The 14,358-nt window shown below is 24.7% G+C and overlaps 4 protein-coding genes across 4 annotated transcripts; 2 read left to right on the top strand and 2 right to left on the bottom strand.

The window, feature by feature from the left end:
* Nucleotides 1-1,050: 1,050 nt before the first annotated feature.
* On the bottom strand, nucleotides 1,051-2,415 carry PmUG01_14057500 (nucleus export protein BRR6, putative; the record flags this gene model as incomplete). The annotated part of the gene is made up of 1 exon (XM_029008150.1): nucleotides 1,051-2,415. One exon carries the CDS (start codon nucleotides 2,413-2,415, stop codon nucleotides 1,051-1,053), a length of 1,365 nt encoding a protein of 454 aa, XP_028864468.1.
* A 3,416-nt stretch (nucleotides 2,416-5,831) lies between these two features.
* PmUG01_14057400 (CAMP-dependent protein kinase regulatory subunit, putative) lies at nucleotides 5,832-7,973 on the top strand (the record flags this gene model as incomplete). The annotated part of the gene is made up of 3 exons (XM_029008149.1): nucleotides 5,832-5,851; nucleotides 6,487-6,848; nucleotides 6,982-7,973. The coding sequence occupies 3 exons, from the start codon at nucleotides 5,832-5,834 to the stop codon at nucleotides 7,971-7,973; spliced, it is 1,374 nt and encodes a 457-aa protein (XP_028864467.1).
* Nucleotides 7,974-10,004: 2,031 nt separating this feature from the next.
* On the top strand, nucleotides 10,005-11,269 carry PmUG01_14057300 (conserved Plasmodium protein, unknown function; the record flags this gene model as incomplete). The annotated part of the gene is made up of 4 exons (XM_029008148.1): nucleotides 10,005-10,127; nucleotides 10,439-10,481; nucleotides 10,753-10,940; nucleotides 11,231-11,269. The coding sequence occupies 4 exons, from the start codon at nucleotides 10,005-10,007 to the stop codon at nucleotides 11,267-11,269; spliced, it is 393 nt and encodes a 130-aa protein (XP_028864466.1).
* A 222-nt stretch (nucleotides 11,270-11,491) lies between these two features.
* Nucleotides 11,492-13,225, bottom strand: PmUG01_14057200 (conserved Plasmodium protein, unknown function; the record flags this gene model as incomplete). Its single annotated transcript, XM_029008147.1, has 2 exons — nucleotides 11,492-11,561; nucleotides 11,958-13,225. 2 exons carry the CDS (start codon nucleotides 13,223-13,225, stop codon nucleotides 11,492-11,494), a joined length of 1,338 nt encoding a protein of 445 aa, XP_028864465.1.
* Nucleotides 13,226-14,358: the final 1,133 nt, after the last annotated feature.

Raw genomic sequence — 14,358 nt, 5'->3', positions numbered from 1 at the left:
TTTTATTATACATTTATAAATGCATACTACTTTTTTCTGTGTTTTTACTTAGGTGAATAAGCCATATATCCATTATAACATTTTTTATATATGCAGCAGTAAATAAAAAGAGAAGTATTCGTTTTTTGAATATTTACAATCCTTTTCTTATATTATTAATGCATATATAATGTTCAACAAACATTTTATATGCTTCATTAATTTGCGTTTTTTATTTTCTTTTTGTTTATTTTTTTTTTTTGTTCCTAATTATTTTTACTTGCATTTATTTGTGTTGGATTATTTATGACACATATTTAATTTTAATAGGTAATTTTAACTATAAAAAATTTACAACTTTTTTTATATTCGTTCTTTTTTTATTTTTTTCTAACCTTTTTTATTTTGTTTTGTTGAGGTGTATTAACAAGAATACTAAAATTATTTTACGAAAAACACATAAATCAAATAAGTCATATTTAATTTAAAAAAAAAAATGAAATGAAATGAAAACAAAATAGCCATTGGGGATACGATGTGCCGAAATTCAAAATAAGTTTAAAGATTAAAAAAAAAAAAAGACCTTTTTAATTTATAAATATATAACAAAAAAAAAAAAAAAAAAAAAAAAATATATATATATATATATATATATAATTAAAATAATGCATAATATGCATATGCATGTAAACATATATAAAAAACATTTATAAGGATATGATTATGCATACAACATACAAGTAGACAAACAATATACCTCACACAAAGAGATACACACATATTTACAAATGAATACATATATACAGACAAATTTATCTATGTATTTTTTCGGGCATGCACAGGTATATATGCTCTTAAGTAATTGAAAAATAAATGAACAAATGTTTGTGCATCTTGATGTGCGTCCCTGTGTGTGTATGTTTGACAAGGTAACTCAAATGCGTGTTTACTTATTTATTTATTTATCTGTTCATTTATTTATTTATTTGTATTATTATTTTATTTTATTCTTGTTCTTTCAGGTGAACAACTAGATTACCGATGGAACAATTAAATCTCCAGTGGATTAATTTACTTGAAACCTCCTGTCAGATATTTTAAGAAACCTAATTTTTTGGACCCTTTTTTATTACTGTCTTTCTTGGATGAACCATAATTATCGGAATAATCCTTATTCCTTGATGTTGAATTATTTGAAGTGTTATGTTCATCTGCATACGTGTAATGACTAAAGTGATTATAGGGATTCCTGGAAAAACTACTGTTTTGAAAGAATTTGTTTTGAGGGAATGACATATTCATCAATGGTATATCGGTATTACGTCCATTATTATAATGTAAAGCTTGAGGTAAAATAGGATAAAAAGGATAATATGGAAAAGGGGGTATATTACTATTTGCATTCATATAAGGGTTGTATAAAGAATATTCCGCGCCGTTCACTCTAGATCCTCCTCCTATAGAAAGGGCATAATTACTGCCAATAAAAATAAGAAGAAATATAAAGGCAATAACACATATACTTTTCCATTCAAACTGAACAATAAAAGCATTAATAATTTGCCCTAACATTTGAGCTGATAAAAAAGAAATATCTTGATATAATTTATGATCTGTTTTCATACATTTTAACCATTCTTCACATTTTTCATTTAATAAAGGTAAATTGACTGTACCACATTTATGAGCATAATATTGTTTTTTGCAAGAATTCGATTCTTCTTTTACGTTTTCAACCTGAATAGCTACTTTTTTATTTATATCTTCTCTAACAGATATAAATATAAAATATATCAAAGTAACTATTAATGACGTTATTATAATATTAAATATAACTCTTATCCATCTTTGTATAATATCAGGTGAATAAACAAAAAAATATTTTATCTTTTCACTCCGTTCTTCTCCTTTATTTCTTGGGTAATCTCTATATTTATTATCATATAAAACCATATGATGGCCATTTTCATGCATAAAGGAATTATTTTCAAAATCTTTAATATAAGACATTTCAGATACATTTGTATTTTGATCTGTGCAATTGTTCCACAGTAACTTTTTTCTTAATTTTCTATTACCCCTGATATTACCAAGAACTAAATGAGTACTTCCATATGAGTCTTTTTTTCTTATTACGCCCTTCTTTCTTCTAACTAAATTGAGGTTTTTATTACTATTAAAACTGTAGTTGTTATTACAGTTGTAATTGTTACTATTGTTATTAATCTCTTTTTTTATTAATGCATGACTTTTCTTATTATCTCCACATTTATCTGACCCATTATTTGACCCGTTCCTTATAAGAAAATTTTGAAAACTATTTAAATCGTTCGAGTTGTTTTCAAGATTAATTGTGTCATTTTCTTCACTACATGAATAATGCTTAGTATCCTCAATTGGGATTATGGGCATTTTACTCTCATTTATTATGCTCATTTTTTTTTTTCTTTTTTAATTTCGTTTTTCTTTTTTTCCTCATCTATTTTTTTCATATTCTGCTTTTGTATTAAATCCAGAGAAAAAAAAAAAAAAAAAAAAAAAAAAAAAAATTGCTACTTCCGCTTCAATTATATCTCAAATTTGTATATATATATTATAATTGTACTTATAAGCACATGTTACGTTTTAATTTATACATATATTTTTTAATACTATACATTTGTTCTCATTTTGTATATTTTTTATTTTAGCTATTTACTATTGTGAATTTTTATTATGATTTGTTCATATTTTTTGGCTTATTCGACAAAAAAAAGGTGGAAAAAAATACTACATATATATATACATATACTATATATGTTTACATCTGTAAGTATAAACATTATGAAAAGTGTTTATTACGTAAATTTATTTATACTTTTATACATATATTTATACCAAGTTGAAACAATTGTTTAATCACAAAATTCACGAAAAAAAAAATCATGCATATGCGATATATATATATATATATATAATACATACATATGTATATTTTTTTGTAAAATTAACTAAATTTTTTAAAATCATTTCTTACAGTTAATACCAGATGTTTACCCATTTTTATATATTCTTCTTCTCGGGCGTAATTACGCTAATTTGTGCGTGTAATTATTTTATATCGTTTTTGCTATACTTATATATATATATATACATATACATATATATATTTATGAAGATATTTATGTTTAAGCGTTTCTGTTTATTAATTTTTTTTTTTGGTACACACCTTTGGTTTGTTCATGTGTTACTTTTACGAAACCCTTTTTTTGTTATTGTTTAGTTCATTTTATTATACAACGTTTTGCATTATTTTGTTCATTAGTATTATACTCATGTATTTTAGAACTTCAAGCAAAATAAAAAAAAAGAAAAAGAATAAGAAAGAATATATAAAACAAAATATATTCTTTTGGGCTTTTTTATCGTTTTATAAACAACTGTTAAAATTAAGTGAATAATTTCAAATTATTTTTGTTTTATTTGAAAAAGAGGGAATACAGAATGTGCCAAAAGAATGAACAAAGAATGATTCAAAAATATTCAAAAGAAATAAAGATATGACTAACACAAATGAATTGTCATAGAAACAATGAAAAAATGACCATTAAAAGATTAGATAAGATCGAAAAAAAGTAGAGTTGATGAAGAATATAATTAGATGCTCTTCAGTTAAAACAAAAAAAAAAAGAAAATTATGGGGGGCTTAAATATCAGCGAAATAACATGTGTACTTACAAAATATTCATAAATTACAGTTTTTATGCCTTTTAATAGAACTATTCTGTACACAATAGAAATAATTAATTATTTATTCATTCTGTGTACATGTAGTTTTTACATGTGACAAAATACGATACTTTTTTGAAGCGTTAAATTTCAACTTTCAATAAATTTGGAAGTGAAAAAATATTTTCTAATTATTTTTAAAAACCATTATTTTTTATTGCCAATTTTTCATGAATGGATCTTAAAATAATAGTAATAAGACTCTTGAAATGGTATAATTTTTTATTCACATTTTTTTCCCATATAAGTGTGTTATATGTATATATATATATATGGTCATATATCTTAGTGTTCGTTATTCATGTTCTAACTGGTATACAATATTTCATATGTTTGAAGAACGTATGTGTGAGGTTCGTTATTTTAACAAAAATACGTAAGTGGGAAAAAAAGCAAACAAAAAATGAAGTAAATTTTTAATATTCATAATATTTATTTATTTTTAAAAATATAAGTAGCAGTGTTTTTTTATAGTTATTATAAAAGAAGAAAAAATAAAATAAAATAAACATAACAGGTATAGGTATCGTTTTTGATAGCATGGTAAGTAGCAACATTATGTCGATCAACTCGCATATTATTATATACTTTGCGTGTTCATTTTAAAATATAAGGAACAAGTAAAAAAAGAATAAAATGATAATAATATGAATAATAAATAACAAAAAAAAATTTTTTCTTTCTTTTTTTAACGAATCCCATGTATGTGTGCAGTAAATGATGTGCTATTTGCATTGTAGAAGGCATAAATAATCTAATTTTATAAATTTTAAACGAATTTCTTTTTCGTCATCTTAATGTATGAGACGAACCAAAAACATATGTAGTCATTTGGAATAAATATTTAAACTAATTGTAATGATGAATTATCAATAAATAAACAGTAAACTTAAAAAAAAAACATAGCAATATTTCAGTTAAGCTCCCATAAAAATTTAAGTATATTTCTATGCACATGCTATGAAAAAAGGATATTATACATCACGTTTAATAATGCCACAAAAAAAAAAAAAAAAAAAAAAAATTTACGGAAGAATAAATCAAAAGACTGTAGCAATAATTATCAGAGTTAATTTTTTTTTCTTTTTTTTGTTTGTTTCTTTTAATATTAATGAGCCACTGTAACAATTTAAAAATGCCCTGTAATAAACTCTTTTGGAAATAATAAAAAAAAAAAAAAAATTAGAATAGGTCAATCTCATAAAAGCATTATGTACAGAATTTACGCATATCATAAGTACACCTGTTTGTGTATACATACATATAACAAATAAAAAAGGAAAAAAAAAAGTGACATGAAGTCAAAATTAAATTTTCCGAATTGTTCCTCCTATGATACAATGAATTAGAAATAATTATTTCTATAAAAACGTATAATAGTTAATTTTTTTCATCTGTAAGTTGATATTTCATAAATATAAAAATTTCAAGACAATTTTTTAAGCATTAACAAAATATATTTATGCACATATAAAAATAAGAAGTATTTTCTTATTATTTGCATTATTTTGCATCGTTTTACATTGCCTTACATTGTTTTACCTTATATTGTATTAATATACATTCTTTTGTACTATTTTACATCATTCTGTGTTAATTTACACATAATTTTTTCTTCAAGCGTAAGTAGCTTTTTAAATTCATGATGATTGCTGAATACGCACGTAAGAAATTTTACTGACGTGTTAACGCATGTGTATATGTTTGCATATATATATGTATGTGTTCATGTATATGTATGTATGTATATATATATATATATATGTATATTACGAATGTGCTTATTGTATAACTTAAAAGGTTAGTTAAACCATTGTTTCCTAAAAAATATCACAGCAAAAGAAATAAAAAAGGAGTAGAATACATTATTACGTAGATGTGTATATATATGTATGTATATATATTTGTATAATTATACATGTATATTTTATTTTTTGTTTGATTTTTTGAGTTATCCAGTTGAAATGCTATTCGCGCAAATATACTTTTCTTGTAATAGGAAAAAATAAAATATAAATTTACATTTTCCTTTTTTTTTTTGCTTAAATATTTTTACTTGATTAAATTCCTTAAAAAATAACAAAATGGGCAATGTGTGCACATGGTAAGACTTTAAAAACAAATATAAAAATTCAAAAAGTTTGAAGAAATATAGCAACATAAGCGAAACAGTGGCAAATAAAACGTGCAAAATAATATTGACATAGCAAAATGCGAGCATTAACTCAAAAAAAAATAAGAAGCAATACACCGAAAGTTAAGGCAGTTGGACAATGGTTGTTTCATTTGAAATTACTGCATAATAAAAATATTACAAAAAAAAGAAAAAAAAGAAAGAAGAAAAACTTGTGCACAAATATTTATACACTCAACAAAAAAAAAAATTATACAATAGTAATAATAATAAAGTAAATAAACAGCTATCACGTGTTAATATAGCAATTTTTGAAATAATCAATTTTTTTTTTTTTTTTTTTGTACAATTTCTAACAAAATAAAAACTTGTTCATTTTACGCACTTATATACGCAAGTGTATAATTGTATATATATATATATATATATATATATACAAATATATATCTGTATAGCTATACATAAATACCCATACATATGCATATACATGTGTACACATGTATATATAAGCGTATGTGTGTTTGTGTGTCTGTATAAACATTGTGAAAAAAAAATTGCTGTGATTTTTAATTACTGTATGTATGTACTTTATTTTGCTTTAAAAGGAGACAAGGAAAAGAAAATTCAGGAGACCAAAGTTCACCAAGCATGCAAGATAAAGATATACAAGAACAATTTGAAAAATACGAACAAACAATTAGGAGTAATAGCAAAAAAAATAATTTTACACAAAAGTGTACTAATGTTGACGATAGTAAAAATGATTTATTAAGTGAACTGTCAATAAATAAAAGAGAGGACGATAATTCAAAAGAACAGACAATAAACAATGATATTTTGGGTGAACAAGGATCCCCCAAAAATGAAAATGAACTTATGATTTCCTTAAATAAAAAAAATATAATTAGTAAGTATGCATTGAATTGCATTTCTAATTTTTATGGTCCACTGCTTGATAATTATGAACGTCCATATTGGGCACCGTCATTTTTCATTTCTTCATTTTTTACTCCATTATTTTGGGTAAATTAACTTTTTTACATTTCAATCCATTTTCGTCCTAATCATTTTCATCTTTTTGGTTATCCTCCTAGACGAAGAATATTCAAGCGACGAAGACGAAACTGAGTGCCTTAGCGAAATGGACAGAAAAGAGATGGAATTAAAAGAGTCGGATTTGGTCAATTTGAACGCTAGTCAGGGTAAAAGGATGTCGGTCAGTGCTGAGGCTTATGGTGAATGGAACAAAAAAAAAGATAATTTTGTAGCAAAGGTATATAAGAAGGATGAACATGAAAAAGCCAAAATACGTGAAGCGTTAAATGAATCATTTTTATTTAATCATTTAAATAAGATGGAAATGGAAACAATCGTTGATGCATTTTTTGATGAGAATGTTGAACAAGGTGTAAATATAATAAATGAAGGAGACGATGGAGATTTATTATATGTAATTGATGAAGGAGAAGTAGAAATATATAAAACAAAAGAAAATGGAAAAGAAATTTTAACCATATTAAAATCAAAGGATGTATTTGGTGAATTAGCTTTATTATATAATTCGAAAAGAGCTGCAACAGCTAAGGCTTTAACAAAATGTCATCTATGGGCTTTGGATAGAGAATCCTTTACATACATAATAAAAGATAATGTTGCTAAGAAAAGACAAATGTATGAAGATGTGTTAAAACAAATTACTATATTAAAAGGTATGGACCCTTATGAGAGATCAAAAGTAGCTGATTGTTTAAAAACAAAAACATATTCTGATGGAGATATAATTATAAATGAAGGAGAACAAGGAGATACATTTTATATATTAATTGAAGGAAATGCTACTGCCTTAAAAGATAATAAAGTTATTAAAACATACAATAAAGGAGACTATTTTGGTGAATTAGCTCTTTTAAAAAATCAACCAAGAGCTGCTACTGTAAAGGCGCAAAACACTTGTCAAGTTGTCTACCTAGACAGAAAAAGTTTTAAAAGACTTTTAGGGCCAATAGAAGAAATATTACATAGAAATGTAGAAAATTATAAGAAGGTCTTAAAACAGTTAGGGTTAGACACCACATGCATTGAAGGGAACTAATACTTCTGTTCTATACCTGCAGTCGGGGGAAGCAGTGCGGCTCACGTACATATATATATATATATATATATATATATATATATATATATATGTATATGTATATATGTTCATGCAAAGGTGCACACATTTTTTGCAGCTTTGAAAAGATATAAATGCACGCAAAGTAAATTGAGTGCTCAAAAAAATGAACTCATCAACGGTGTTCCTATCCCTATTAAATAGCACTGATGACGCGGTTATATGTTAAGAAGCAGAAATCGGCTGCTTTGTTGATATGTACGTATGTATGTACGTATCTGTGTATATACATATGTGTACACGTATGCATATGTGCCTTTATATTACTCGCACCTTAGAATAATAACGAACAGTATTTTTTTAGTGAACTTTAATTTTTTCAACCGTGACACGGCACGATGCATGTAATGTGTTTATTTACCTAATTGTGTGGTGAATGGAAATAAAAGAAATAAATATATATGTATATATATATATATATATATATATATATATATATGTATTATGCGGTATGTACCCTTTTTGTTATAACGACATTCCACATAGTATATATTTATTATCAATTTATTAATTCTTTTCCCTTCTCGTGTTTTCCCATTTTTTTTTTTCTGTTGAAACTTATTTATTTCAAGATTTTCCAACGTCTAAAGCGTGTATGTATATATATATATATATATACATATATGTTTATATATACACGTGCCTATTCGTTGAACATCGCACAATGAAAATTGGTTTTCTTTTTATTCCATTTTAAAAATAAAGATATGCTGATATGTGAAGATTATGGACGCTTTAAGAAGGATAAGACGCGTAGGTATTGAAAATGAGCTAATATAAAAAGAATCCTTTTTTTTATTTTTATTTTTTGCAGAATAATTGATAATAAAAAAGATACGTGCAATATGAACAAATTATTTCTCTACTTTGTTTTACTTCAATATGTTTTTTTTTCCATTATTCGGTTTTTATTTTATTTATTGTTATTTTTTTATTTTTTAAATCAATCTTTTAACTTTTAAGCGTAAAATATAAACACAAAAAATAACCCATTTTTGCTCTTTTTGAGTAAGATAAAAATTTTTTTCTGACAACTTTTTCTTGTACTTATTCACGAGTTTTGCAATTTTGTTTTCACGTTCTTATTGTGCATTAAGAAGGAAAACACAATGACTTCAACTATATGTAGCACATACAAAAATGTGTAATATGAAAGTTGATGCAAAAACAAAAATTATTTGAATATGTAAATATATGAAGTTAATAATTTTACGGCTGAATAAAAAAAAAAAAAAAAATATTCAAAATAATCAAAATAACAGACTGCGTAAAATATTTTCATTCCACTAAATTATATTTTACTTCATTTGTGAAATGTTTTTCTGTATAATAATTTTTACTTTGTAACTGTAATTTTTCCCGATAAAAATACAATATTTGCACACATTTTTGATTTATTTCTTCCTTTTGTGCTCCATTTCATTCAATCTTTTCAATTTTAAGTGAAAACAGAAATACTGTGATAAAAAGTTTATGATGAGCGCAACCCTTTGAATATAGCGGTAAATGTGTGTATATTAAAATATACTCGCAGATACTGAAATTTTTCTACTGTCCGTTAGGACATACATATATATATATATATATATATATATATATATATATATATATATATATATATATATGTATATGATATTTATATAGTTATATATTTATATATGCGGTTACCCCTGTACACATTCTCCGTATGTGCATTTTTATATTGTATATAAAAGAAATTTTTCAAAAATTCAAGGACTAACAAATTTGTGTAATTATCATAGCACCAAGGTTACTTTTGGAAATGTAAAAACTTTATAATGCATTATCCATAATATTTAAAAGATTGACATTTGTCTGTTATGAGAAAACATTGTGTTTATTTGGATTTTTTCTTTCATAGACGGACATCACTTTATAATTTTTTTAAATTATAAAAAAAAAGAAGAAAAATTAAAAAATAAAGACTTTAAAATGACAAAATTAGCGACAGCAATATTATATTCTACTTATGGAAGAAATTTAGGAAATTTTTTATTTAACACATTTTTATTTTTTGCCAGTTATCTAAATTTGGTTTGTCTTATGTTGAAAAAGGTGAGTTGTAGTAACTGAAAGCAACAAAATGAATAATTAAATAAATAAATTAATAAATAAGCAAAATGTGGCACTATAAAGCAAAATAGGGAGAAATAGAACAAAACAACAGTTAAAATCGAATTTTACAAAACGCATATTGCTATGTCCTATATTGACCACAGTCTACATATGTGCATATATATATATATATATATATATACAAACATAAATGTACACCCCCACACATACCCCCATTTATTATCATACGAAGTCTATAAGCCCCTATGGACCTATTTCGAATCAATTTTTTTTTTTTTTTTTAAACACAGATATCTTGGCTGTTCAACGTTACGGGCTACAGAGAATTGTATAGTAATGGCTAAAATTAAGAAAGCAGCTTCATATGTGTTATTGTGTTCGACATAAAAATATCAAGTTGTTTACACATGTGTGCACATATGAGCATATATAAATATATACATATGCGTATATATATACTTACATACCTGTGCATAGTTCAAGGAACAGTAACTGAGTATGTCTATTCTGTTTTAACAGCAAAAAAAATTGTATAGAGAATTATATAGTAATTCACATAATTTGAAAATAAATTATTTTTGCACATAATTTAAATTCTGCGCAGGCTTATATAATATCAAACACAAATGTATGAAAGAATTTGCTAAAGAAAAAAAGAATATACAACTTTTAAATATTGCCAGTATACATGATTTGGATATTTTAAATAATTCTATACGTGGAACGGAAACCGAAATTAACGAACGACTCTCAACAGATATTGAGGATTTTTATAATGACGAATATAACTTTGTGCGCATTTCAAAAGAAAGACAAAAAAATTAATAAGCGTAAAACGCGGAAAAAGAAAGCGAAAAGGACATTTACATATGCATATATATAAATATATACATGCGTGTATATACCCCTATATATATATATATACATGTATATTCGTGGTAAATATACATGGGAGCATCAGTATAAATACTTCCCTTTTATGCCCTAAAGTTATTACTTGAAAAATTTCATTTCCTCGTATATACAGTAATTTAAAATAACTATATCTTTTTTTTTTTTTTCTTCCTTTTTGATGTTATCAGGATTTCATTGATATGGTTCAAGATGACTTTGATGAATAAGCTGTTTCCCCATTTCAAATATAGTTTTTCATAACTCTTTTTATAACGTTTTTTATAATGCTTTTTATTTTTATTTTTATTTTTATTTTTATCTTTGTTTTTATCTTTATCTTAAACTTTAACTTTATCTTTTTTTCTTTTTTTTGTTTTTTTTATCCTCTCTATATAATATTTTATTTTAAATTTTTAATTTGAATGTAAGTTACATAATTTTGTTGTTTATTATCCTTTTTCAATAACCCTTAGAATTGTTTGCACTTTTTCAACTTTTTCTCTATGCCATGCATAATACCTAAAAAAGGAATAACAAAAAAAAAAAAAAAAAAAAAAAATAGCTATTAAGTTTTTAAAATATGAACTGGAAGAAGTGGGACAAAATGTGTGTACAGGTGTATACATGCGAATGCACACATATTTATATGCACGCTTGTTCAACGAGTCTAAGGAATGAAAAAGCAAGATGAAAGAGAATTCCTTAGTGCATATATGTGTACACACAACATATACAAGTACATAATATATGCCCAGACATGTATGCGCATGTAAAAAACGGTCAACGATACAGTCTTCATTATATGTTTGTAGTGTTAGAACGCAGGGGCTAAAAAATCGCGGAAAATGTACCGTTTGGAAATAAAAACATAATCATATTAATTGTCAACTTTTTTATTATCATTTTTAATTTTACTTGTTTATATCGTATTTATTATTTTCTTGCAGTAAGGCGAGTATAACTTTAACTAGTTCAATATTATGCCTATAATTACGCTGAAAGTTAATTTTCCTATTTTCTGAATAATGAATTAAATTTTGTTGCAGTATATTTATATATTTTATAAGTTCATTAGTTTTTCCCTTTACATGAGTGTCATTATTTTTTAGTTGTAATGTAATATTATTTATTCTATCTTTAACATGGTTAAGTAAATTTTCATTCATAGTATTATCATCGAATATATAAAGAGAGTTTAAAATCGCCTTGTATAGCAAAAATAGGTAAAAGGGGCTTATCTGTCCTAATAATACTAATATATTTTCATGAGTAAGCATTTTTAAAGCATCATACCATTTAAAATATTTTTTTAATTCCTTAAAAAAGTTATCATTACTTTTTGCATTACTTTTATTCTTTAGATGTAAATGCAACAGATAATTACTAACTGCATAAAGCAGTAATATAATATGGTAGTTTTTCAAATGAAACAAATTCTTAGTTGGTGTGCTTTGCGCTTGGTCTTTTTCTACTTCATTTACTAGAATATTTTCCGCGTTGATTTTTTCCTCTTTTACTTGCCTTCTTTTCCCATTATATAATTTATCACCACTGCAATATGTGCTATTTTCTCCTAATGTACTTTCCTTAACGCCTGAAATTTTATCTTTCTGGTGTTTCATTTCGAAGGAGTTATTCAAAATGTCTTCCATCTGAATGTTTAGCATAAGATGGCTTATTATTTCGATTTCCATTTTAGCTATATACTCATTGTTCACAGAGGAGTGAAAATTAATGTTATATAATAGATTAATTAAAGAAGATTGTGAGAAAGCATTCAAGTTTTTCTTTACTTTTAGACATAATTCGTAGTAAAAAATATCATCATTAATATTTGCTCTGATATAAGAAGTAATAATACGTTCTACATAATTACAATTATCGTTTTCTAGTTTAGCTAATAGGAATGGTTTTAAAAGAATTAAAATCTTTTTTCCAAAATGTAAACGACTAACTATATTTATTATATTTAACATCTCTTCTATATTAAATTTATCTTTATTTTTTAATATATCATTACTTATACAATTCCATTTTATTTTACTAAAAATTTTAGATCTGTATGTGTCCTTCACACATGTTACTATTAACTGTGTTGACGTACTTATACCCTTACTTGTTAATCTTCTTTTAAATAGGGGGCACACAGAATAAAAAAAATATATTCTTTTCGAATTTATCATAATGCCCACAATTTAAAAAAAATATCTCTTTTGAAGTTTCACTTAATTACACAAAAAAAAAAAAAAATATGAAAAAAGTAATTCAAAACATAACTGTAGAAATACGTAATTTATCATAAAGCTTCTAACATTTTATTTCAGGAAAAAAAAAAAAAAAATTCACAAAAAGGAGTATTGTTCTCAGTAAATTAGTGCATAAAACGTATTAACAAAAATGTGATATTAAGAAATTCGCAAAAAGGGAAAAAAGGAAAAGAAAAAGCATTATTGAATATCTCAGTTTTAACATCTTCCGTTTTTAAGTAGTAAAGAACAGGACATTTGCTGCAGGTATCACCCCTCTAATTACAAAAAAAAAAAAAAAAAAAAAAAGGAAAATTGTAAATATTCACTCTTTTCGATTTGATAGGGTCATTTTATAAAATAAACGCGATATCTACATTTTACTGTTCAATATTTTGTACACTCCCAGTAGAAAATTAATGCATACATACATACATATATATATATATATATAGCATCTATATTGCACATGTTTCATTTTACCCTTAGCAGAGCCGCAGCAATTTCAGTTCTTCGTAATCTTTAGCAGCCCTAAGCATTTCATTAAAAAAGTATGCCCACATAAACGTCTAATTTTTCTCTATGAACTGCATATATTGAGAAATTTATAATTAAAAAAAAAATATATATATAAAACAGGGCTTGGTATGCCATAGCATAGCGTAGCATAAATTAACATATAAAAATGAGGACTGAATGAAAAAATGATTTAAATTGGAGGTTTTATTTTGTTCGTTCTACTAATTAAAATGTTGATATTTTCTGTATATACATTAATGCTAAGTGAAATTAATTATTTTGTTGTACATTAAAATTATGTACACTTCGACGTGATGTACAAAATATTAGTAAATTACAAAAAAAAAAATAAAAAAAAGAGCAAAAAAAAGTTATTCAATAATTAAAAAGAACTATTTAACTATTTTCTATTTATTTGTTTTCTTTTTTATTTTGTCTAAAAATATAGATAATTTGAAAAAATTTCTCAGCAAGATTACATATTTTTTTGTTTGCATACTTATATGCTTATATACGTACATACATGCGTACATACATACTTATATACCTAT

The sequence above is a fragment of the Plasmodium malariae genome (genome assembly GCF_900090045.1).
Source record: "Plasmodium malariae genome assembly, chromosome: 14".
NCBI lineage: Eukaryota > Apicomplexa > Aconoidasida > Haemosporida > Plasmodiidae > Plasmodium > Plasmodium malariae.
The sequence above is the reverse complement of the archived record's forward strand: the minus strand, read 5'-3'. Positions and strand labels throughout refer to the sequence as shown.